General features: G+C 48.7%; 1 protein-coding gene across 1 annotated transcript; it reads left to right on the forward strand.

Moving 5' to 3' along the window:
- Positions 1-1,158: 1,158 nt before the first annotated feature.
- Positions 1,159-23,643, forward strand: MXRA7 (matrix remodeling associated 7; the record flags this gene model as incomplete). Its single annotated transcript, XM_085304744.1, has 3 exons — positions 1,159-1,270; positions 6,049-6,148; positions 22,271-23,643. Coding segments are annotated over 3 exons (327 nt in total), but the record flags the coding sequence as incomplete, so codon positions are not given.
- Positions 23,644-24,010: the final 367 nt, after the last annotated feature.

The raw sequence follows: 24,010 nt of genomic DNA on the forward strand, positions 1-24,010 counted from the left end.
TCCCTCCGAGCAGCCGGCCCGGCCGCCTTCGTGTCTCCTGTCCCACGCGGGGCTTTGCCAGGTGCTCGGCTCCGCCGGAGGGAGGCCCGTCCGCGGGGGCCTTGCCCCGAGCGCCTGCCTTTTCTCCGAGACCGCGGCGGTCTTTGCTCTCCCCGCTTGCCGTCTGCGTGGCCTTCTTCCATGTGTGCTGCAAGGGGAAGGAATCTGGGCTTGATAAAGCTTGTTGTAGCTTATAAGAGGCGACTTCAGGCATTTCCAAACTTGCTTTGCATTAAAAAAAAAAAAAAGGGTGTTGTTTAACTGCTGCTCCTGCCCCTGCTCCAAAGATAAGCCGGGCAATGGGAGAGCCTGGGCTGCCCGGGGCCGAGGGGCAGAGCAGGGTGCAGGGGTCCCGAGGCAGGCGAGGGCCCGCGGCTGGGTCCTAGGCGAATCCCCCTCACGCCGGCATCGGTTATTCATCCCAGCTGGCTTCTCAGTGAGGCCGAGGAGGCGCTGAAGTCCCCGCCGTGGCCTTATTGCAGAGTGGAGGTGAAGGGGGAAACCCGTTCTTAGCACATCGAGGTCTTGCAATTCGTGCAAGAAGCAATGAGGACTTGAAAGTATTGGACGCGTCTCGCAAGGAAACTGGAAAAACAGGAGCAGAGCAGTATATTTTCAAACAAAATCATCCCCTCCTGCACGCTTTCTGGTGACTTTGCCTTGCTGTGAGCCTTGCCTCCCTATTCTCCATGGATGGTCCCTTCAGCAACATGTGCATCTGCCCGCGAGCCATGTGAAGACATTGGGCTGGGCATAAGTGCTCCAAACCCATATGGCTGGTCTCACTCAGCCCTAAACTAGCAGAGTATTTCTTAAAAACTTTAATTTCCTCTTTCATATGGAGAGATTACTTGCAATTCACGGGCCTTCACTGGTGCTAAGGCTCAGTGGAGAAGCAGGTCCACCAGAGAAGTCTTCAGAAGGCTAGTTCAGGCCCTAGCAAGGTCAAAAAGCCAGCCAGAAGAAAGCAGATGAACGAACATTGCTTGCTAGTGAGAATCCTTTTGCCCTGTTCCCTGGAAGAGGCAGGGAAAGGGTAACCGGCCCTCGCCTGGAAAGCTCCGGTTTGGCCGCCTCTCTGCCCAGCTGGGCCCTCAGGCCCTGGCCGGGCACGGCTGACTTGGTGCAGTGCCTTATCCTCATGGCTCCTCTGTTTTTAACTCCCTCCAGGAGGAAGATCCAGACTCAGAAAACGAGAAGCTGGTGGTGAAAGAGCCGGAGGATGAGGATGGTGAGTGGCAGACGAGACGGCAGCTTGCAGGGAGGATGCAGGCGAGCCTGAGGGGCTGAAGCCCTCGAGTGCTTGGAGATGGTCTCCTTCCTCCAGGCAATGCAGAGGAGGGGGACCGAGGTCCCAAAATGAAAGGGAAATACGGGCAGAAGCAACCCCCTGGGGCCCTTGCAAGCAACCGGAGGGTGCACTTCTCTCCCCGCTGGTGGCAGGGCCTGGCAGAGGGGAGACGGGGCGAGCGGGTGCGCAGGGCAGGAAAACTGCTGCTGTTTTAATTCCCCAGCTGCCACGGCTGGCAGAGGGAGAGAGGTCAGGGAGGCCAGGCGTGAAGAGCGCCATGCCTCGCAGGCCAGGTAGCGGGGTCCGGCCCTGCCCTGGGGAGCCGTCGTGAGGCCGTCACCGTCTATACGCACGAGCCCCCAGACAGGAGAGCCCGGGAGCCGCTCGGCCCAGCGCCGGGAGGAGAAGCGGCCCGCGATCAGCCCCCGCAGCGGCCGACGCTGGGGCTCTGCCTCCTCCCGCCGGTGGAGCCGCGGACCCGGGTGCTCCTCGTGCCAGCGAGATGTAGCGGTGGTGGCATCAGCGGCCTGGCTGCCCCGCGTGGGGACGAGGTGGGCTGCCAGCAGAGACCTGGCCAGGAGCCCGGAGCTGGGGTGGGCGAGTAGCAGCCCCTGCCCTGCTCTCCCCATCCCTCCGGGTGCTTCGTGGCACGTCAGCCCCACACGCGCCATGCCTGGGACGGCTCTTCCTCGTCCTCCTTCCCCAAGAGCAGCCCCTTTTTGCCTCCCCCTCACATTTTGCCGCATCCTTGGGCCTTTTGCCATGGGGAAGGCTTGTGGCTTGGCTTTGTGGTGAAGCTGCCCAAAAAGCTCCTTGCTTGCATCCAGGAAGATCTCTAGGGGCTTTAGCCAGAGCCATGTTTAACTGATTAGTCAATTACTTGATTGGAAAATGATTAATTGACTAATTGGGACGACAACTGTGTTCCTAAGAAAATGAAACAGATGGTGACAAGCAAGAGCACGTCCAAAGGGGACTCTGTCCTCCTGAGCAGCCTTAGAGATGCTGGGACATCCCGGAGGGCCCCTGCTTCGGGGTGGCCGCGGGGAGATGGGAGCAGCAAGAGCTTGGGGTGTTCCCCCTTCCCTGCCCCACTTTCCACCTGCCCTTTTTAAGGCGCCGTGTGGCAATCCCCTGGCTCAGGAGGATTACGCCTAATACTGTAGAGAAGCAAACTTTAATCCTGGTGCCGTGCCCACGAGGTTGGAGGAGCGCCTGCCCCGTTTTGGAGACATGAGCGTGAGGCAAGAGGAGCTCAGGGAGGTGGCCCGGGGGCTGCTCAGCTCCTGGGAAAGCTGGTTTCTGGGACTGCTACAGCACCACTGTGCATCATCCTGATGTGGCTATGGTTCAGGGTGAGATGATGGCCTTGGCCATGGGTCATGGCTAGCCCAGAGTCTTCCCTAGGCATCTGCCGCACACCAATTCCTCTCCTAAATTATTTAGAGCATTTCTTAGATGTTTCAGTGGGACTGGATAAAACGATGCCTCAGTTTGGATTGCAAGGGGTCAATCTCTGTCCTTCCTCTACCGTGTCTCCTATGCGTTATGTAGGTCCTGACCCAGTAGGGACCTCTCACCACCACAGATCTGCATCTGTTGGAGTCCCTGAGCAGATATTCCCCTCAGCTCAAGCGGAGATTTTGGTGATTACCCAAGCAGTCTGTTACTGTGCCAGGAGTGGAGCCCAGGCATCTTGGCTGCTGCTGCTGCTGTGGCCAAACCACAAAAGCAGTCTTCTCCACCCTTTTTGGGCAGTAAGGATTAAATAGGAATTGGTGGGGAGGTGGCAGGTATTTACTGTGCTGCCAGGGTGTGCTGGAGCATGCATGGGGGGCATAGGCAAGCTCCAAAGGGCGCTTTCCCCCTTGGAGATGCTGCCTGCTCAAATGTTATCCTGCAAGCCTGGGGTCAGGCACTTGCAATGCAGGGAGAAAGATGAAAGACAAATGTTTTCTTTAATATTAACTTGCTGAGGCTCTGAATAAGTAGGTCACCTCATACTTCTGCACTGTTTTTGTAGCCCACGTGAAAATCCTGCCTCCCATTTTCCATTTGTTTTCAGTCTGCAAAGAAAGTTCCTGAGCTTAATAAACAGCCAGTGGTTTTAAAAAGCTGCATGCTGGCTCCTTTTTAACTGCAGCATGTGGGCAGTGAAATAGGTAGCCTCCTCTCCTCCTCCTTTGTTTATTCTTTTCTGGTGGAGTGGCAATTAAACTGCCCTTTTTTTGGACAGGCAAAATCCCAAATCTCAATTTACTTGGCAGAAAACCACGTGAGGGAAACGATCTTAATTGTCCTTGGTATCAGGAAAGCTATGCAAAGGTAATAAAATGGCTCCCGGTCTGCATCAGGGTAAGAAACAGGATGTTACACCCTCTTTTCTTTTTTTCTCCTCTTAATATCTCCCGAAGCAGCAGCCAGCTGAGTTTTTTTTCAGTGCACTTTCAGAGCCACCTCGAGGAGCTGATAAGCTGCAACATTACTGCTTGTTTCCAGCTGGCCAGACTTGTTTGTCTGCTGGTGGTGGTGGCGGTGGGGGTTTCCACCGAGGGAAGCGGGATATGGCCGAGTTGAGCATTCAGGGACGGGGTCCAAGGGCTGGGGTGCTTGCGTTTGGATGCTTATAAAGGTGTTGAGGAAAGGGTTAGCCTTGTTTTTCCCTTAGGAGGCCAGACAGCGTTTTAGGATTAGAGAAATGTTCCAGGTCGGTTACTGATCCATTAGGAATTCACAGGGAAGCTCCCCAGGACCAGTGATGCATGGGAGCTGTAGAGAAGAAGGGAGGAAATGTTGTTATCTGCAGGGAGGAGATGTCTGTGAAATCTCTAGCCTTAACTGCTCACAACCCGCTAACATCATGTCACACTGGATGCCAAGCATGTTTTGTACATTGACTCACTTCCTCGGACTCCTGCGGCAATGACCTTGCAGCCTCTGGGACACCCCGGTCCTGTACCTGGCTGTGCAACCTTTGCAGCTTGTTTTCAAGATCTCAAGTTTCCCCACCTACAAAATGGGGCTCTGACTTGCCGATTGCGTGGGAATCCCGCAGGCCTGTGAAGTTTTGGCTGCAGCAGTACATGAGTGAGCTTGGGATTGGAGAAGTCTCTAAATCAAGCGGTTAACCCTTGAGAGGGGGAGAAAATCCTTAAGGACAGTGTGAGCAGGAAAATAAAGAGAAGTAATTGATGCTGAGCCCTTCTGGATGTGAAAAGGGGAGAATGAGAGAGGCTGTGGTGCGTTTTTTCAGTAGGGCAGGTGGAGCAGGAAAGACATCCTTGAATGTGGTGCCTGCCATAGCTGTGGTGTGGTCTGGAAGCAGCTTCTCGGGTAGCTTAGGACAGAGGAAGGGTCCATAGGTTACATACAAGTTGGAGCTTTCTCTCCTGACACAGAAGACCACCTTTGGGGTTTTGCTGGTGCCTGGAGCTATCATCTTAGATATTTAGTTTGTGGATAACAAACAACTGTTCAAGTACATGCAGACAATAAGATACGATTCGTCTTCTGTGGACCCCTTGGAAGTAGTTCCGGGGCTCCTAGGATCCAGAGATTCTGTGGAAACAGCAGATGTTTCTATGTGGATATGGAAACGGCAATGCTAGATGGCTTGATGTGAGGCAGCCCAGTCCTGCAGTCCTTGGGAGATAAAGGTTCACAGATAAACAGCCCACAGATAACCAGTAAAGGCAACTACTCAGAGAATCCGCTCTTCCTGGGCTGCCCTTTGGGTTGACCTCCACTCCTGTTGTTTCCTGCCCATCTGCAGGAAGATAAACCAGAGGAGAGATTTTTAAAAGCAAATAGTGCTGTAACAAAATCCGATTGGAAAAGGATCAGCTTTGGCTCAGAGTCCGTGAGCTTCAGCACTCTAATTAGCACGGGGCTGAGGCTGAAGAGTCGGAGGTGGGTGGGAGTGTGGAGGAGAACACCCGTGCTGAAAGAAGGAGGCCCATTCCTCTTCAGGTCTGTCAGCTGATGTGACACAGAGAGAGACTTGGGCACAGCTGTGGTTGGTGCTGTCGGGGTGGCTTTGGCTCACTTCTGTTTTCAGCCCCAGGATTTGCAGTGTGGCAACCTCCTTTCTTCACAAGCTTTGACAAAGGCTGCAGTTTGAAAGGTTAGGCTGCAGAGAGAGCAGATGGAGCTGACAGGGGCTGTGTGGCTTGTGGCAGCTCTGCTTGTAGCACCCAAAAGCATGGGAAAGGGCCCCGGATGAGGAGGGGGAGAGAGGAGGAATTGATGTCTGGAGCAGGAAAAAGCAGTAAATGTTGCAAGCTAATCAGAGCAGGATTAGCACATCTTGATAAGACAAGATGGACCTGCAAGACTCTGAGTCCAGGCAGAGAAATAGCACATGGTTTCCATGCTTTAGGATTTACTTGTGTCCGAACAGAGCCCATCATGCACAGCAGTCCTCACACTAGTAAAACTTTCACAGCCTTGGGAGTTTCCAATGCTAGCTGCAGCCAGGACTCCTGCTGTCCTCTCCAGCCAGCAAATGCCTTGGTCTCCAGGAGACTGTGGACCCAACTGTGATGGAGTCTGCTGGGATGGCATAGCATCTGCGGTGTGTCCTTGGGAGGAGGGGTCAGCAAGCAGTTCAAGGGAGTGAGCCCATTGCAGTTTGTCGTTGGTCTGCAGTGCCTGCTCTCTGGCTCACATTCTCTCCTGCTCTTCTTCGTCTCTTCCTCCCTTTTTCTTTTGCTCTCCAGCTGCAGATGAGACCTTCTCCTTTAAGTACAGTCCTGGAAAGCTGAGGGGAAATCAGTACAAGTCAATGATGACCAAAGAAGAACTTGAGGAAGAACAAAGGTAAGTTGAGCTTCCTTTTGCTTCTTGCCCAACACCATCATGTTGGCATCCTCTTGAAGCAGTTGAGTGTGTTTAGGTCTCTCTCTCCCCAAATTACCTTGGGAGACTTGGTCCAATATCTTATCACAACAGTCCTCTCCCACCCAGGAAGATGTGAGAACAAATAGAAGAAATGCTGATTTAGGAGATGGAGACACAGTGGCCATAGATTCCTGTGGAGCTGTTCAAACTCCTTCCCTGCATGCTTAGACCAAATTTCCAAGCTGATGCAAGTTGATGTAATTCCTCCAATCCCATAAGCAGTCTGCTGATTTACATCTGTTGATGACCATCTCTAGCTTCTAGCACTTCCTCTTCCTTTACCTTGTGGATGGCCCCCAAACCAAGGATGTGGTTATAGCTCAGCTCACTGGAACAAAGTGAATGATTGCAGAGCTTTGAGTTCACTATGTCTGGGGAAGGCTGGGAATGTCTGTACCCAGGGCTGGCTTCTCAGATGCAATTGTTGGTGAGGTTATGCTGTATAAAGTGCCCAGCAGATAAAAAAGATTATCCATTTCCACTTATTTGCTGAGAAATCTCTAAGGTTTACCTCTGAGCTTGAGCTCTGCCTGAAGGAAGTGCCTGCCCTGTTACCAAAGACCAACTTTCTAACTCAAGAATTCCCACTTCCCAGCCTATACCAGGAAAATCAACCCTAACCTTGCACCTTGAGCTGCAAAACCCTTTCTGAAGCTGATCGGTGCTGTCAGTGCGCAGTGACCCTTTTCACGTGGCAGTGTGGGCTCTGTACAGTGCAGAGGGAGTCCTTCAGCCCATGGGCACCCAGAGTCCTTCAGCCCATGGGCACCCTAAGCCCATGCTAAACTGGAGACCACAGACTCTGTGTATGAGGGCTTTTCCCTACAGACAGGCTCTGTGGCAGGCTGTTCCCAAGCAGACGTGTGCGGCTCCCAACCCTTCTCTTTGGGAAAGCTGCAGAGAACTGATTTCCTAGTGGAAACTCAAGGTAAGCCTAGGAGGTGCTGCCTCCAGCTTCCCTGGTTTGGAGACAGCTTTCTTCCCCTGGGTAACTGCAGGCAGAGGCTGTACCCTCCCTGACTGTCCTTGTAGAAGGGCTGAGGGACCTGATTCTCCACCCTGTGGTGACCACCTTCTGACATGATTTGGGGAAATTTGTGGCCCCTTACATTTGATACTGTGGTTTGGATACCATGGCAACCTGCATGATATAAAGGCTTAACACAGATGAAGGGGAAATTTGAGTACAGCAGGGTGAAGGCAAGGACAGGGGGATTGTATCTCGTCCCTGGATCAGGTGCTCTCCTGCTAGGCAAGCCTTGCTTCAAGGCCGTTGTACTTCTGGCTATCGGGTGTTGGAGGCTGGGCAAACTGGAGTTTCTCTGCATGGCTGTGTGCAAGGGCAGTGCAGTAGGCAGATCTCAGCCTTCCCTCTCAGCCTTCCCTCCTCAGAGGGTTGTGGGGTAGCAAGTGAGGCCTGCTGTATTCCCATGAGCTCAAAACATGGGAAGTGTGAGTGTTAGCTAGCAAATCTTGGACCTGAGAGACCTTTCCAAAAGAGCTTCTCAGAGCAAAGAAAGTCTCTTTCCCCTTCAACCCCATCCTGAACCCACCCAGAAGGGCTGTGCAGGGCTAAAACATAAATCCAGAAGCCTGCCAAAAAAAAGATTTGCTTGCTAGTGGAGCAGTTGCAAGACTGAGTAGGGAGGATTTTTGCCATGGCTTTTCCCCTCTGAACTAATCTTTCTTGGAAGGAGCCAGTGATTTCAAGGTAGTCATCCTGACAGCTTTCCTCTGGGGCCAGACAGCAAGGGATAGTGTTTCCACCTGGAGAGAGCGAAGAAGCTGCACGTGAGCCTATCACCTTCTAGTAGCCTACAGACCATCCTATCCCTGCTGCAAAAGCCCTATGTCCTGTTCCACTAGTGAACGAGCTCCTCAAGAAGGAAGCCAGCAAGCCTGAGTCGGATGCTACTGGGGTGTAGGAAAAGACTAGCTTTGCCAGATGATCCATGGCTTGACAGAAACCCTGGCAAATATCTATTGTTGCTTCGATGCTGGGGCATTAGGAGCCTGTGGGGGAGCCTCATTTGTCCCTGTTGGAACCACCCTGCTGTGTGTCAAAGCCATGGCTGCCTCGAAGGGCTGTGCTTCACACCGAGTGCCGTGCCTACACCGCAGGCAGTAGTACGGTGTGGAGGCACTGGGGCTGGTGCTGAAACGAGCTAGCTTATTCCTGGAGTGAGCTCAGGGGGCCGTGCAGGCTCTATGCAGGCTGCTTTAACTAGCTGAGCCAGCAGCCCGCGGCATTTCTCTCCACATTGAACCTGTATGACTTTCATGTCAAGCAACGGCTTCCCTTTCTGCCCTGGCTTCGAGGCTCCCAGCTATCCTGGCATCTCAGGCTTCACCTGCCTTATAGCACTGCTAGGAGCAAAGATTTGCAAGGGCTGTGAGCTCTGGGGTCAGCAGCTGAAAGGAGATCTGGCTGCTGCTGGGTTGACTCTGCATTTCTAGCATCAGGAAAGATGTGGTTTGCCCTCTTCCTTTTGGTTTGTCTTTATTGTACCTGAAGTCCCTAACTTGTAAAACACTAAGCAGGTCTGTTAGCTTCGTTATGTTTTCACTCGGAGAGGGTGGCAGTGCAATGAACTGAGTGAACGTGAAAGAAACCCACAGGGCTCAGTGGGAATCACTTTTATGGACCCTGCTGTGCACTGATACAAAAATCTACCTGGAACACACAAATTCAGACCAGCCCTTTCCCACCAGTGCCTCCCTCCAAGCCAGCTGAGCAATTGCTGCTTAAGGTGTCAAGGCCAGGAGTCCTGCAGGGCCTCAGGATGGTTCCTCTGTGGCAATAAATGCTCCTGCTTTCAGCCTGGGGGGACTCTGGCAAGAGGCTGGTGATGGACAGCAGTGGGACTGATATGTCATGCTCTGGACTGGGGCCTGAGGGTGGTGGTGGACCCTTCCCAGGCACATGGGACCTCCCAGTCTCATGTCAGTCTGGAGCAGTCCCAGGATGCAACTGTTTGCGTCAGACTTAAAGACAGCTTGGTTGCCTTGGGGTCTCTTCTGAAGCTCTCAGCAACCTTCTGTGGCTAAGGGCCATTGGCAGGCCTTTTTTTTTTTTTTTCCTACTATTCTCTCTCTCTCTCTCTCTTTTTTTTTGTCTCTGTTCTGTATTTGTGTTGTTTGTTTCTTTAAGGCAACTTTGTGGATTTTTTTTGTCTTGTTTTGTTGCTGGCTTATTTCCCTCTGCCTTGAATCTTTCCTATGGCATCAGCAACTTTTCCTTCCAGGCCTCAGAGGTGGTGTAAGGGTGCAGGGCTGCTGCCAGGTAAGGCGCTCACTGGGCGAGCTGAGCTCTGTCCTGCACCTCGCTCCCTCCGTGGTCCCATTCCTCTCCCCAACTTCATGCACCCACCGCTCTCCTGCAACCCGACTGTGCTGCTGTTCTGCTGTGACCCAGGTTTGCCACCTTTATGTTGCAGGATTGAGCTGACCTCTGATTTCACATCTCTGTAGCAAGTACCTTAGGTCCTCGGCCACAAACATTCTTGCAAATCTTTTTGGTAAGGATATGATGTTTCTTAGAAATAGTGGTACCACTGATAACATCTGCTAATGTGTCTTTTGCTTTTGGGTTTCTTTTCCTGAGGGAGGGTTTGTTTCTGAGCTGCAGTTGACCACCTGACCCACCTCCTTCACAACCTCCTTCCCTCTTCCCTCCTCATAACAGATTAATGAGTCTGCTCCCCTCTGCCTTCATCTCCCCTTCCATGAGCACTCCAAAAGGACCTGGGGGAATGAGGTCTCTCACATTTGTATGCTTACCTCTTCCATGTGGATGCTTGAGGTTAGACATTGCCAAGACCACTCCAATTTTCTGATTTGGAAAATTGGGGCCACGCAGTGAGCTGATAGAAGTTAGTCCTAAGGTGTGTAGCCTAAGTTCAGAGACAAGCTTTGTATTTGCTTTTAGCCTAGCACTGTTAGCCCTCCAGTTTTCCCTTAGACCAGCAGGTACTTTGGTGAAACAGCTTGGAAACAACAATTCCCAAAAATCCAATGACCCTTCCAGATCCCCTGGAGGCTACCTATGATCGTACATGTCATCAACAGTCCATAGCTTTTAATCTGCAGACTACTGATTTTGGAGCTGCTGTTGAAAGATTTACTTGCTTTTTCCAGGAAGATATACTGGACTTCAGGCAGGAGTGGACAGATGGGCAGTAGAATGGGTTATTTAACCAAAAACCCATTTGGCTCTAATCTGCATCACTCCAAAAGCTGTGGTTGTCTTGGCTACCATTTGCTGAAGTCTTGTGGCTTCCAACAGAGGCTAAATCTGGATGAAAAGGAGAAGAAATGTGACCTTTACTAAGTGATGCAACTTCCTGCCTCTGGTTACTTGAGTCTTAAAAAATAGAGGGACTTCTCTGTAAGGAGGAAGGGCAGTAGCTGTGGTTGGCAAGTGTATCTGCTTGGGTTATAGCTATGCTTGATCACACCTGGTAGATTACTAGTAGTTTCAGAACAGAAGCACGTATTGTTTGCTCCCTTGGGGAAGAAAAATAGTCTGGGCAGGAAAGGGAAGGGTGCAGGGGAAGGATGCAGCTTTTAGTCAAGCCAGCACAGCATTATTTCCCAAATCCTTCTCCTCTGCACCTGAGGCTTTTGGCCATCCATTGTCAGCTGTAGCTACCATACTGCAAAGCACCGTCTCAGACTGACAAACTTGACTTGTAACAGTGCAGCTTGCCCTGGTTCAGCTAGGGAGGAGTTGTATAGGCACAAGATATAGTCTGTAACTGCTGACCACTCGGTGATGCTGCACTGGCTGGGGCACCTCTGTGCAGATGGGAGAGGAAGAGGAAGAGCTTCTCAGTATGCCTTCAGGACCTGGCTTTCATGGATGGATTGAAGTGGTCTGTGCCAGCTGCTTTTCAAGCCTCTTTCAAGGTTTGAAAGTGGTCAGTGATTTTTTTTTTCTTTCAGTTAGCAGGGAAAATTTTTAGGACTTTTTCAAGCCATGACAACTGCAACAAGGCTGCACTTTTACTAAAGAGAAAACAATTGAGGAGTGATTCGCTTGGGCCTTTGCTTTCAGATCTTTCTTTCCATGGAGCAGAATGGGTCCTGCCCATGTCTTGGTTGGCCTTGGTAATGCCAAGGGGTCGAGCTGTCTGTGCTCTGTGCTGGCTACTCTTCCTGGGACAGGAGAAAGGAGAGTTGATCCTATGTGATGGTCTGTGGAAAGGTCTCTTCTCTCTGTCCTCTCTCTTAATTCTGTGCTTTAGGAGGAGGTAAGGGTGGAAAGCTAGAAGCAGCCCTGTGGGTAGGAGATAGAGGTGAATCTCTGGGGTGAGAGAAAGGGCCCACAGCTGTGTTTCCTGAATGTTCACCTTCGCTGGCCATCGTGAAGCCACTGAGATGCTTCTCATCCCTGAGTGGGCTGCAGCACTAGGCAGGGGCCACATATTTGCTCCATACATTTTGGGGAGAAAAAATTGTGGTTTTGTACACCCTAACTAGCACTGGGAGTGGAGTGGAAAGGGAGAGCTACGGAAGAAGGTCAGGAAAGCCACTGAGCCTGCATGGCCTGGCTGCAAGAGGAAGAAATCCCTGTCATCTCCAGAGCTGGACAAAATCCTGTCCCAGTGGCTGGCAGTGCTGAGGGTCCGGACACCCTCTGCTGTGCCTCACAGACCCATTGAGCAGGATCAAGCAAATGGCACCAAACTGCTCATACACACTCCACTGTTTGCAGGTCCATTCGTGGGATGGAGCCAGTGAACTCGTGGATGAGGTGATGCCCAGACCACAGTCCAGCTTCTGTAAGATGGAGGAAAAGGACAGTTCCCTTGGCTAATGGGCTCTGTTCCCATATTCAGCTGACTGAATTCAGAAACAAATTCTCTTCCTGATTCCCGATTATCTCCTGTCTTCCTGTGGCCAGCCTTGAGTGGGGTGAGAAAACAGTACTTTAATCTAGGCTAAATTTAAGCCTGGGGCTGAATTGCAGATTGGAATTCAGACAAGAAAATGGGATGGGTATAGATGTCAACCCAGTTCTTGGGTGTAGTTTAGCAATGCCTTCTCCCCAGCTGGATTCAGAAGAGCACCTTTGTTACAAGGCGCCTGAATAAACCCAGGCCTGGATCTTGGATTTTCAGCAAGGCAGTGTGCCCTAGACTACCCCTGACTCCAAGGAAAAGCGGAGAGAAAAGACCTTTCCCTGTCCTACCAGACATCCTGGATCAAAATGGGGACGCAGCTGTGCTTTAGGGAGAATCCTGCTGAAATTCAGTTTTGAACTAGACAATGCTTGCGCTGACAACTCTGGAGCACGCAAGGGTAGGAAACAGCTGCAGGGGTTTAATGACCATGTTGACAGACTTTGACCTATTTCAAACACCTCCACTACTGGCGCTCCAAAAATAACTGGATGGACTAGGCTGGGGGAGGTTGCATTTTGGGAGAGCTCTTCATCGGCATCTGTCCTTGTCCACCCCCTGCATCGCCATCACATACCCCTGGCTCGCTCGCTTGCTCTTCCCTTTGTGTAGCATGGGCTCTGGGTCTCTTTCTCCTTCCTTCCCTGCTGCTAACCCTCACTCGCAACCCAGCAGCTTTGCTGTCCTGTCCTGTCCTGTCCAGCATGGTGCTTCTTTTGGATGAGGGAAGCTGGTAAGTTTGGGCTTTCTTTGTTTTTTTTTTTTTATTTGTTTGCTTTTCATCTTCTGCAGCACAATAGTCGTCCTGGGCTGAGGGAGGAGGAATAGCAGCAGGGGACCACAAAGACTAGGACCATGGGGCTCTTCAGGTCTGCTACGTCTGGGGTCACCACTGAGCTCTCCCTGTGTGGGCACCAAGCCCTGCTTGTGTGAGGAGCAAGTCTCCTGATGGCCCAATGCTGGTCCTTGCCTCCACCATGTCCCCAGAGAAGGTATCCTCTGACCACAAGACGTCAGTGGAGTTGAGCTCTGTCCCTATTTATAGAGTACCTGATAGTCATGAGTGCCCAGCAGCTTTAATCTCAGAGCAGCTGAGGATGCCTCCCTCAGAGATGCAGGGGAGGGGGTGACCAGGAAGTCCCTTCCCATTCTGTCCTCTCCATGTGCAACTCTCCTATCCCAGAGAGGAAATTTTTGCAAGCTCACCAGTAGCCTTTGCAGGTCATGAATCTCTGACAACTCCACTTTGAGCTCCCAGGTTTTTTCTTTTGGCTCAGGTCCTGAATTGTCCCAGCTTGTGGCTGCTTCTCCATGTTTCCCTCACCCAGTGCTCTCAACTTGTCTTCATTTGCTTCTGCTTAATTCTGTGCGGCATGGGCAGCTTGCCATTCTCTATCTGCTTACTCACTGGGAGCCTGGAACTGGCTCTCTCGCCGTTTCCCCATGGCCAAGGGCTGCATGGAAGCTGGGCAAAATACCAGGCTGTGTGTCAACTGGTAGTGAGTAAGTGAGCTGGAGCGCAAGCACCAAGGGACAGAAAAAAGTGCAGGCTGGCCTGTCTATGGCTTTCCCCTCTGCTACGGCACTGGCTGGTTTGGGGGATTTTCAGGAGTGTTGTGAAGGGATGGGAACATGATGGAAGGAAAGACTCGCAGCCTCTCAACTCAGCTGTGCCTGCAGAAAACTTGAACCACTTCCCTGGCTGTGCTATGGCTCTTGTGGCTGTAGCTGCCATAGCTGGAAAATGTGGAAGGCTTTTGCCACACTCCTTTGAAGCAGCCGAGGGGAAGCTCAGCTTGGTGGGTGGCTGGCACTGCAGTCCCTGACCCCACCTATGCCTCATGTACCGCTATCCTGATACAGGTGCCAAAGTGTTGGGACTTGTGCTCCCAAATCATATATGTTCTGGCAACCTTGGCTGCTTTCCTACTGCTTCTTAGCAGCAATAGGTATATCCCCAAAACCATAGGTACCTTTTAACTTTTCTGTCCCACAGGAGGAACTTTGGATTTGTATTGATAAAAGCGCCTTTTGGTACCTTTCACTCTCCCTGCTCTTCTCTTTTTTTAAGCTTTGACTGTCTTTCCCTCTTCTGCATTTAAATCTTCTCTTCATGTTTTACCTGTTGGCTGGAGCAAATGGCCCACACTTTTGGGACCACAGAGAAAGCTCAGATTCAGTATGTCTTTCTTCAAATTCTTCCTGCAATACATAGTTCCTGGACAAGACTGGATTATGGTCACTACCAAAAATGAGATGATAGCTATCCCAAGGGTAAAGAAAGGGGAAGTGGTGGTGATGGGACTATCCAGCAATAAGATGGGAGGGAGCTGCCTGAGGACAGCTTGACAACCCTCTGCTAAGTCTGCCCAGCTCTTGGAGCCTTTTCTTGATCCTCAAGGGTCAATCCTAGGCTGTCTGGAGTGAGTAGAGTCTGGAGTTAGGTTGCTATCTGCCATCCTTGCCTGGATTTCAGACCCAAGAACTGACGTTCCCAAGAAGCTCCCTCTGCCAGGCAAGGAGCTGAGAATGCTCCACACTTCTAAAAATCAGCTTCCTGAGTGAAACAGTTTCTGAAAAGGCATAAGTAGTAGAGCAAGATGCTCTGGGACCTTCTCCTGGAAGAGTGCTAAGGCTCCTCTGGAAAACCATGGTCGGTGGATGAGCTACAGGATTTTCTGACCTGCTGTGGATTTTGCATGTGAGAGGGACAAACACATGGGAATGCTACCTGCCTGCCACATTTGCCAGTGCTGGGACACCGTTTGCTCTCAAAGGCAGGAAACTCCTGCCCTTCTGCCAATGCCACTGCAGAGTCAAGAGTGAGAAGGATGCTTCTGAGGCCTTTGGAGGGACACCTCATTTCCATCCACACTGGCGGTACCACTGTCAAACAGAGGAGGAACTGCAATCTGAACTCCTCTTCTTGCAAGAAGTCCCTTCCAATGACTGCAGCAGCAGAGGCCTGTTACCTCACACTTCTTGAATTGGTGGTCTTCACATTCCTACCACATTGCCCTATCCTCAGGAAGGAGGCTGCTGCAGAGCTCAGCTGTCAGCTGAGAGATGAAATCCAGGGATCTAGACATGGTGTGTCAGGGCTGCTCTGGGGTTTCCTGGTGGAAGGGGCCTGAAGGCTCTTGTATGGTCCCCCACTGCCTCTCATTCCTCTGACAGCAAGACCATGACGAAGCATGGTCTTCCAAGATCTTCAGTGTCTGAGTATCGCTTATAACTTAAGGGAAGGGCAGGTGTTCTTGTTCTCTGGTTGTTCCTCGTATGTTTTGTCAGCTAGGCATCGGTTTGTGTGAGCTACTGACTTGGGCCTCAGCTGGAGACAGAGCAGATATTTGCATAATCTGTATCTGAAAAGAGGATATGGGCCTCCAGCAAAGAAGATCCTGAAATGATTTGATTCATGTGCCACAGGGGGAAAGCTCCGACCAGGCTGATTTCATAGTCCAAGGTGAAGGAAAGGAGGAAAAACCTAAGGATAGTAGTGGCTTGCTGATCTCCACCTCCATCCTGAGCTAATTAGGTCTTCCAGGCTTCATGGGAGCATGTATACTTGCCAATGCCAGAGTTTCTCATCCGGGGGGTGCTTAGATGGCCCCAAATTCCCTAGTGATTGACTGCCTTGTGCTCTGCAGTGTAATCCCCCTCACAGCGTACTCCAGGAGCAGAAGGGGAGTGGCCCTGCTGTGCAGATGGGGAATTTATTTCTCTGACAGACATCCTCCATTAAGTTCATGCTTGGTTTAAGATATTTCACCTCCATGGTCTGCCTGGCCCTGTCCTGCAGGTGAGTGTCCCAACAGAGGGGCTGCAAGCTGCAGCTGAGCCCCATGTGCCCTCCCTGACATCCTCCATCCCTCCCTGCTCCAACAGCAGTCCGCTGGAAGGGAGCTCTCCTTCTGGGCCCTTGCGGCAACGAGCTTATGCCCTCGCGCGTGAAATCTGATTATGCCTGCGTGGCTTGAGCGGGATGATCCGATCCTCAGCACTGTGAATCGCACAGAGTGATTATCCACTCCAGAGAATTTCTTTTCTTTGTCCTAACTGACTGGCCACTGGCCTCCTCAGCATTGCTTGAGTAACCCCATCCTATGTGATGCTTCACCTTGCACCTCCCATCCGGGATCCGGGTTGCAGAGCATACTTTGAAGCCACTGGAAAGGGGAACCTTTTGCAGAGTGGTAACCAAGGAATGGGGCTGTTACATGCCTTCATGCTATAGCCATTGCAGGTTCCCAAATCCACCACGGATGGGGAGCCCAGTGCCCGTGTTGATGGTACAAGGGTCTGCTTTGACTCAAATTGTGAGCAGGTGTCTTTCAAATGGGGCTCAGGTATTAGGGACTGTGAATCCTGTTGTCATCAAGGCAAATTATGTTTTTTGGGTGCATCTGCATGTGTTTGTAAGCATTCAGGTGGCTTTCCTCTGCATTAATGCAGGTCTCTGTGTCCATGGGAAGCTGCCCTACCTACTGGCAGGTTTTTGGATGGCACAGCATCTGAAGCATTCAAGCTGAGAACAGATGACCCAATCTTTTAGCCTTGGCACTGCTTAGAATATGCTGCAAGACCTCAGGGAGTGCCTAGATGTGTCCATCCATAAAATAAGTTTTTATTGAGTCTCATCCTCATTCCCTGGGATATTGGGAGAGCCTACCATTGAAAGGAAGCCCTGAGGATAGGGAAGAAGGAAGAACCATAGATAGGAACAGACACATCTGTAGAAAGGTTTAGAAAGGTGAACCTGTTCAGGTTTGCTGCACAATGAAATCAGTGCTTGGTCCTGGCTTATCTGCCTGCAGGTGGGAGGAGGAAACTGGGCTGGAGAAGTAGGCTGGCAGCCCAAGGAGGAGCTCATAGGACAATAAGGCAGTAACCTCGGGAGCTAAAGAAGGTTGCCAATTAGCTAGGCTTCCTCAGCTGTCCTTGGTGTGGCAGAAGGGTTGTGGCTTAGGTTTGGTAGCAGGTGAGAGGATTTACACCTCTTTGGGCTTAGACTATCTTGCTGCAGTTGATGAAACAAAAGATCTTAGAAGCATGAGGATTGCAAACAGTGGCTTGTTCTGCCCTGATGTGGGAAGTTGCCTTGCCTTCCCCTCCCACAGTGAGTTTTCCTCTGCTCATTTATGTGAATAATAATGAAACAAACCTGAGGGGTGAAATGACTGAAATGATTTCTCTTCTCTCCCTGTTTCTCTTTGCAGAACTGAAGACTATATGAAGTTGTCCCTAGCCTCCTCCTAAAGGCATCCCTTGGCATCTTTAAAGGCTTGAGAGAAATACCAAAACCAACCAAAACACACCCATAAGAGAAATACATAAACCCTCAAAACTTGGGACCCCCCTCTTGGTCTGAAGTTGAGTTCTTCAAAACTCCTGTGGTATCAAGTTTGAGGAGATCCTGTTGTGTACCTCCATGGACTGGGGCTGGGCCCACGCAGTGACTTGAGTTGTGTTTGGGGGGGGGGGGCTGGGATGTCCTAGGAGACAAACCTTCCTCCCCCTCCCTCAAGCAGAACCTAAGTTGGACGCTAATTATGCAGCAAGTCTATTAGTTGTATTCATCACCATGTATAGCCCAGCTGTGAAATTTGTGTTTCTTTAGCGGGGTGGGTGAATCATAGCTGTTCTCCCACACCTGCCTGGACCTTTTACCAGACTGTCAACCCATTTCTTCCCAGGGCCAAACTCCTCTTTATTGTTGGGGGTGGGTGAGAACTGCCTACGATTTCAAACATTGTATAGCACTGTTTTATGCCGAGGGGTGGAAGGACAAAGTGGGATCAAAGTGAGGGGTGGCAGATCATAGCTGGAATGACTCTAATCTTGTTTCTGTAGTTATTTTAGCAGAGAGCTGATCCTTTAGATAGAGGGAAGACTCAAGAAGTGATGAGTATTGATAGTTTAGCTGTTCTGCTTGTGGTGGAGGTTTAGGAGACCGCACTTTGGCCACTGTTCATATCTGGATTCACACTTTTCCCTACTCCAGTTCCCAATGGGAGAGACTTGAGGAGGTAGCAACAGTATCATGGGTTCCCTCTGGCTCAGGATGAGATTGTGGGAGTCCTGGAAGAGATACCCTACCCCTTCCTCTGCTGCTTGCTGTTCCATTGCCCTCTTCTTTTACTAGTCCTGTGATTTGTCCACTGGAGCCAGAGCTCTGCATCTCTCCTCAGGTCTGTCATATATAGAAGATAAATTTGGCTGGACATATATATCTGCTTCAGGGAAAGCAGGTTTCAGATCAGACCAGCTGGTCTGCAAGATGTATCCATACGGCAAGAAGGCTCAAGTCCTCTAGCAATGTTTTAGAAACACTAGGCTGGGCGGGGATGTGTCCTTCAGAGCTTCTTTCTCTCACTGCAGGACAACTGCCTCTTGGCTAAAGCTTCAAACATATCAGAAACGCAGGAGGCTGCTTTTTTTTTTCTCTCTCTCTTTAATTCCTGTACAGACAATACTTGAAACCTTGTACTTGGTTGTCCCTTTCAGCGCCCGAGGTTGGCAAACTCTTAATAAAAGGGCTCATTTAAAGAACAGCAGGAGGCTTCAGCTTTAGCAGAGGCTGGGTTGCCCCTCCCCAGCCAACAACCACTAGTGTATTTAGTGGTTTGCATATGAATTTGGACACATCAGGACCCTCTGCTTGAACTTCCCCACTGGTACAGCCGCTCAGTCTCCCCTTGGTGCTGGCTGGCTGATTCTGTGTCCCAAGCACCTAACTATGCAAAGAATGCCTTATATACATTGTGTTTAAGTAAGTTACATGGCAATATGTACATCGAGCAAAGTCTATAGCTGAGTCCAGATTTTTTGCTAGTGGCAGCAAGTCAAACTATTTCTTCAACTCAACTGGCTGTCTGGGTATTTTTTACTTTTGTTTGTTTTGTTTGTTTGTTTTGTATCTGATGGTGGCTCTTATACAAAGGACTGTAATTCTAGTGGCTTGAATCTGTAAAAATTGCCTTTGTTTGGTCCAATAAACCTTTGAATAGTTTATTTGGTTTGTGCTTGTTCTCCCTGCTTCTAGCAGCTTGTAATTTCTTCCTCAAGAGATTTGTGTTGAAAATCTGGAGTTTAGGTTAGAGGTACATTTTGCCTTCACATGCCTTTTACCCTATAAGTGGCTCCACTTCCTTAAGAGTAGTCAGACCAGCAGCGAAAGCCAGGTTTTATGGTTTGGGTTGTTTTTCCCTTAACTCTGCTGAAGTGATGCACTATTGCAGCAGGATTTTGGTCCTGTTTGACGGCGGCAAAGTTAGCAAAATTCCCAAATGTGGAGCCTCTACCCAGGATTTCAGCTGCCAAGAATGTGGACACTCAGCAGTTCCTGAAATGCAAATCTGCTTTAATATACGTATGACTCACTGCCCCAAACTGCCAAGTAATCATAGAAGTTTGGGGCTGAAATGTCTAAAAGAGGCTACGGGAGTTAAGTAGGCAAGTGCAATTGTCTATCAACAAGAATTAGGCTGCTTTTGTAATCTCGAATTAATCTATTTTGTCAGCAATAAGTAAAATCCTATTTGACCTCCTGAATCCAAGTTATTTTGGGGACAGCACTTACAGGAAGAATCATGCTGATTTTACTTGTCAGTCAGGTAGGTTTGATCTGAAACCATTAAGAAAGTAAAACCCAGAGCACTACAAAGTTGTTTTACAAGGTCACCTTTGAAAGGAGAAGCTCCTTGTTGAAATCACTATCATGTTTTTGATATCTTACTCTTACTTCCCAGGCTCATTTCTCCATTTATCTTTGTTTTCCTCTCTCCTTGTTGTAGACTGTGTAGCACAGAGAAATATTTAACAGTAGTAGCAGCTCTTTTCTATTTCTGTTTTTAAACACACAGTCATGATGTTTAACATTATTTCTGTCAAGGGACAGCCGAAATGCATTGATGTTGGCAAAAAGAAAAATCAGAGTGAATACTGTCTGTGATCTTGATTTTGGAGGTGAGGTGTGAAAGAAGCAGGCCTTTGGGGAACTGAAGATTTCTGTGGTGTTAATGTCTGTGAAATAAGGAGGGAGGGATGCAGACCTGTGTGGAGCATTCCCAGCTGGCAGGGATTTCAGACGTGTGAAGCAAAGCTGTGTATTGACTTTCTCCATACCAGACAGGAAATGTGCCCTCTGGTGCCCAGTGATAGTTTAAAATAAAATATTGATCAATAATGACTGTGCTTCCCTTCCTCTGGTCTGGAAAGGGCAGTCTGATGTGTTCTGGGTGAACACAAAAAGTATAGAAGAGACAAATCCAGGCAGCTAACAGCCTGTGACCAGAGCTTTCACAACCAAAAGATCCTACATCATTGTCAGGATATGCTGTGCCTTAAGACAATTGCATTTTAATTGTAATAGAAAATCACTGGCAAATCAGCTTTTTTCTATCAGATTCTGCTTGCTTTCCTCCACAATCGCCTGCTTACTGTGATGGGGCTGAAAAGACAGCTTGTTCCTGCTCCTGCTAAGGCTGAGCCCAGGAGAGGGGGAAATGCAAAGCCCCACTCATCTGGAGCTCAGCACATGAAGGCTCCTCTGCTCATTCCTGACTTTCTCCTTCCCTGATCTTGTTCTTGGTGCAGTTGATTTTGATGCACTCCCTTTTTTCAAACAAAGAATGTGCCCTGGTTTTGCCTGTCTATAGATATTTCCACTACTCCTGTTACTGGAACAGCTAATAGCTTATCCACATAGGACTCACAGGAAAACTACTCCAAGTTAACTAATGGTATGCTTTTAAATGGATTAATCACAGCATATTAAAGTGCTATGCAGGAAGCTGGCTGTAATGGGGGGAGAAGACTCTTGGTAGAATGACTATGCAGAAGTAAAAGTCAGAGTCTGAATTTTCTGCCCAGGGGAGTACTCATCCCAAGGCCAGAGATGCTAAAGAAGCAGGAGGAGCTAGAACTGCTGCAGATCTGTGCTTTGTGTTGCTGGACCATTGCAGCAAAGCCCCTCAAAAAGACAGCCTTTGAAGTAATAGAAATTATTCCTCCCTTGTTACAATCACAAAGCACCAAAACCTAATTAATTCTTTTAATCTCACACAGGACAGTTGGTTATGAACTGTGGTAGGCAATGTTGCAATCTGTTCCCAATCATATGGGTGCCTTGTAGTGAGAACATTCCAGCCCAGAGTCAGCCCTGACTGGAACCACAGTATATCTTCATTTTACCCCAAACTACTGTTTTGTAGACAGCTGCATCATTTCTTGAGCTAAGGACAGTTAGGTACTTCAGAATGAATGACATTCCTGTGCTGCCCACCTTTCTGTATCCCTGAGTGATGATCAGTTGCTGTATGAACGATAAAGCCCTGTGACAGATACTTTGTGCTACAGGACATACAGCAATGATTAACTTCTTCAGGTTTGGGCAAAATGTATTGGCTGGGCATAAGATCTATTATGGGGAGAAAGGAAAGGTTAATCACCTAGTAAGACTAGAAGTCCGAATTAGATGATCCACTGGCCAGAGTATGCCCATATATTGATCATCCTATTGCTTGACTGGCTACATGAGCACATCTCACTATTTGACATTGGCAGATGAACCCTTGAATCAAAGCAGTTTTCTCTCTATGATCTTATCTTCCAGTGGCTGATTTAAAGGCATGTCTACACTGGAAGGAAGTCTAGTCTCTAGTTTTCAGGTAGAGTATACATTTAAAATTTAATAGCTATTCCTGAATTACTCTGTATCTACACAATCTCATTCCAGAATGGAAGTACAATGTGCTGATCAGCCTTAATCTAGTTTTGCTATAGAGTCTGCTAAATTGGGACATGATGGTCTTACAAAATTCCACATGTGGAGTAATCCTGAAACTCTGAGCGTAGATAAGCCCTAAGAAATTGCAAAGCTGGTGTCAAAGCAGTCAGTTTTATCTCCACATTAAAAGAATTGTAGAGAAAAGCGCAGGATGATTGGCTAGATAGGAGGGGGTGGAAGAAGAACCCAAGGCTATCTCTTTCTCATCTCACGTGGGCAGATTTCCTGCAGTCAACAGGGCTTGTAAAATGACTGTCTTTGGCTTCATGTTTCGTTTGACCATGATGTTCTTGCTCAAAGTGCCTTCTGGGGACTAGCTTTTCCTACTTCTCCTTTTCTTCTTGACAGGGTTCAGAGAGACCAGCTGGCTGCCATCTTCAGGCTCATGAAGGAAAAAAGTGACACATTTGGAGAGATGTCTGAAGGAGACATGAAGGAACAGCTTAGACTGTATGATATATAAGCTTGCAACCAGTGGAGACTATGCCCAGAAGTCATCCCAGCCATTATGCAGGACACTGCAGACTGTAGTGTTATAAATGTATTTCGTTAGTTATTTTGCTATTCCAGGGTGTTTTGCAGATGCATATAGGCCCTTGATATATATTTCTAAAGACTTAAAATTTCTCCCCATTTCTAACAATTTTCTTTGTAAAGTTATTTTCATCTCATGAAGAGATTTTTATCTCTTTCTGACTGGGTCATATGTCTCAGTCATACAAAGTAGATAAGCTTGCAATATTTTTTCTTGGTATGCTTTGTAAAAAATACACTTCCTAACCCTACTCGTTGATGACTGTAGTCATCAAGTTGATATCTGAAAAAAAGCCAAAGACTGATAAAACAGCAGATGTAAAATTGATGAAATAATAGAATCATAGAATAATTCAGGTCGGAAGGGACTTAAGGAGGTCTCTAGTCCAACCTCCTGCTCCAAGCAGGGTCAGTTATGAGATCAGATCAAGTTACTCAGGGCTTTATCCCGTTGGGTCTTGAAAACCTCAAAGGATGGAGACTGCAGAACCTCTCGGGGCAGAGAGGCTGCCAATCTTTCAGTTAGAAAATGAATAGCCAAAGCCAATGCATTAGTGCTCAGATTACAGGGGAGTTGCAGTTCTCATCTCCTTGAAAGGAATACTTCATCCTCGTTCACACTGGCTTTTTGAAACAAACCCAAGACGGTTCCAGCTGACCCCACTGAGCTCATCTTCATGCCTGAGAAAACAGCAGCTAATGTCAGCCCAGAAACAGAAGCATCACTTTGCCTTTTGACACTTTTAAAAATGCTAGAGAAATGTAGTTGACCTGTTTGCAAGGATGATTATGTCCAGCTCAGCTCCTGTTCTCCTAATATAAATTTTCTGTGGGAAGCTACATACTTGAGAAAGCTCTGTGAATATACCAAATGTTTTGAACAGTTTTGACCTACTCTTGGCAGTTTGGGCACAGTAAATCAGTAAGCATTCTTAATTTCAGCTGAATGTCTTCTAGTGCACTTTGCTGTCCTATGAAATCTTGTTAAATAATTTAGTATCAGGAAGGATTTCCTTGGTTTATATCACTGCTGACAAAGGAAGGCAAAGTTTTCTGACCCAATTTTAGGGAATATCTCTTAAAAGATTAGTTTTTCTTTATTTTGTGTAATTCTTTTGAGTTTGAAAAAAACAAATATCTCATTATATGGTCATTATTTCCCATTACAGTATATTTGGTAACACTGTACTACTTGACTTCAAAAAATCTTTTTTTCCTCTGATAGTTTTCACTTGAGTGAGGACATATGTATTAAGTGATGAAGCATGCTTTATTGCCAAATCATGAGTTAATCTAAATTTAATGTCTGAAAATTACCTCTTCTTATTTAACATGAAGGAATTTAGTGGGCAAAAGAGTCCCTTGATACGAAAAAGCAAGCAGACCAATAGCTTGCTGGGTGCATAGACCACAATTTTCTTTGTCACACTATTAATGCAAGAGGAGAAACACAGGAAATATGTGTGTGTGTGTGGGAGGGGGAGCTCTCCCGTGTTCAAGCCTGAGAGCAGGCTTTTTTCTCAAAGTTCTCCTTGAAAGCAAGCAAAGGCGAGT

Source organism: Rhea americana, unplaced genomic scaffold, assembly GCF_003343005.1.
Source record: "Rhea americana isolate MKP2758 unplaced genomic scaffold, rheAme1 scaffold_21, whole genome shotgun sequence".
In the NCBI taxonomy this organism is placed as follows: Eukaryota; Metazoa; Chordata; class Aves; order Rheiformes; family Rheidae; genus Rhea; species Rhea americana.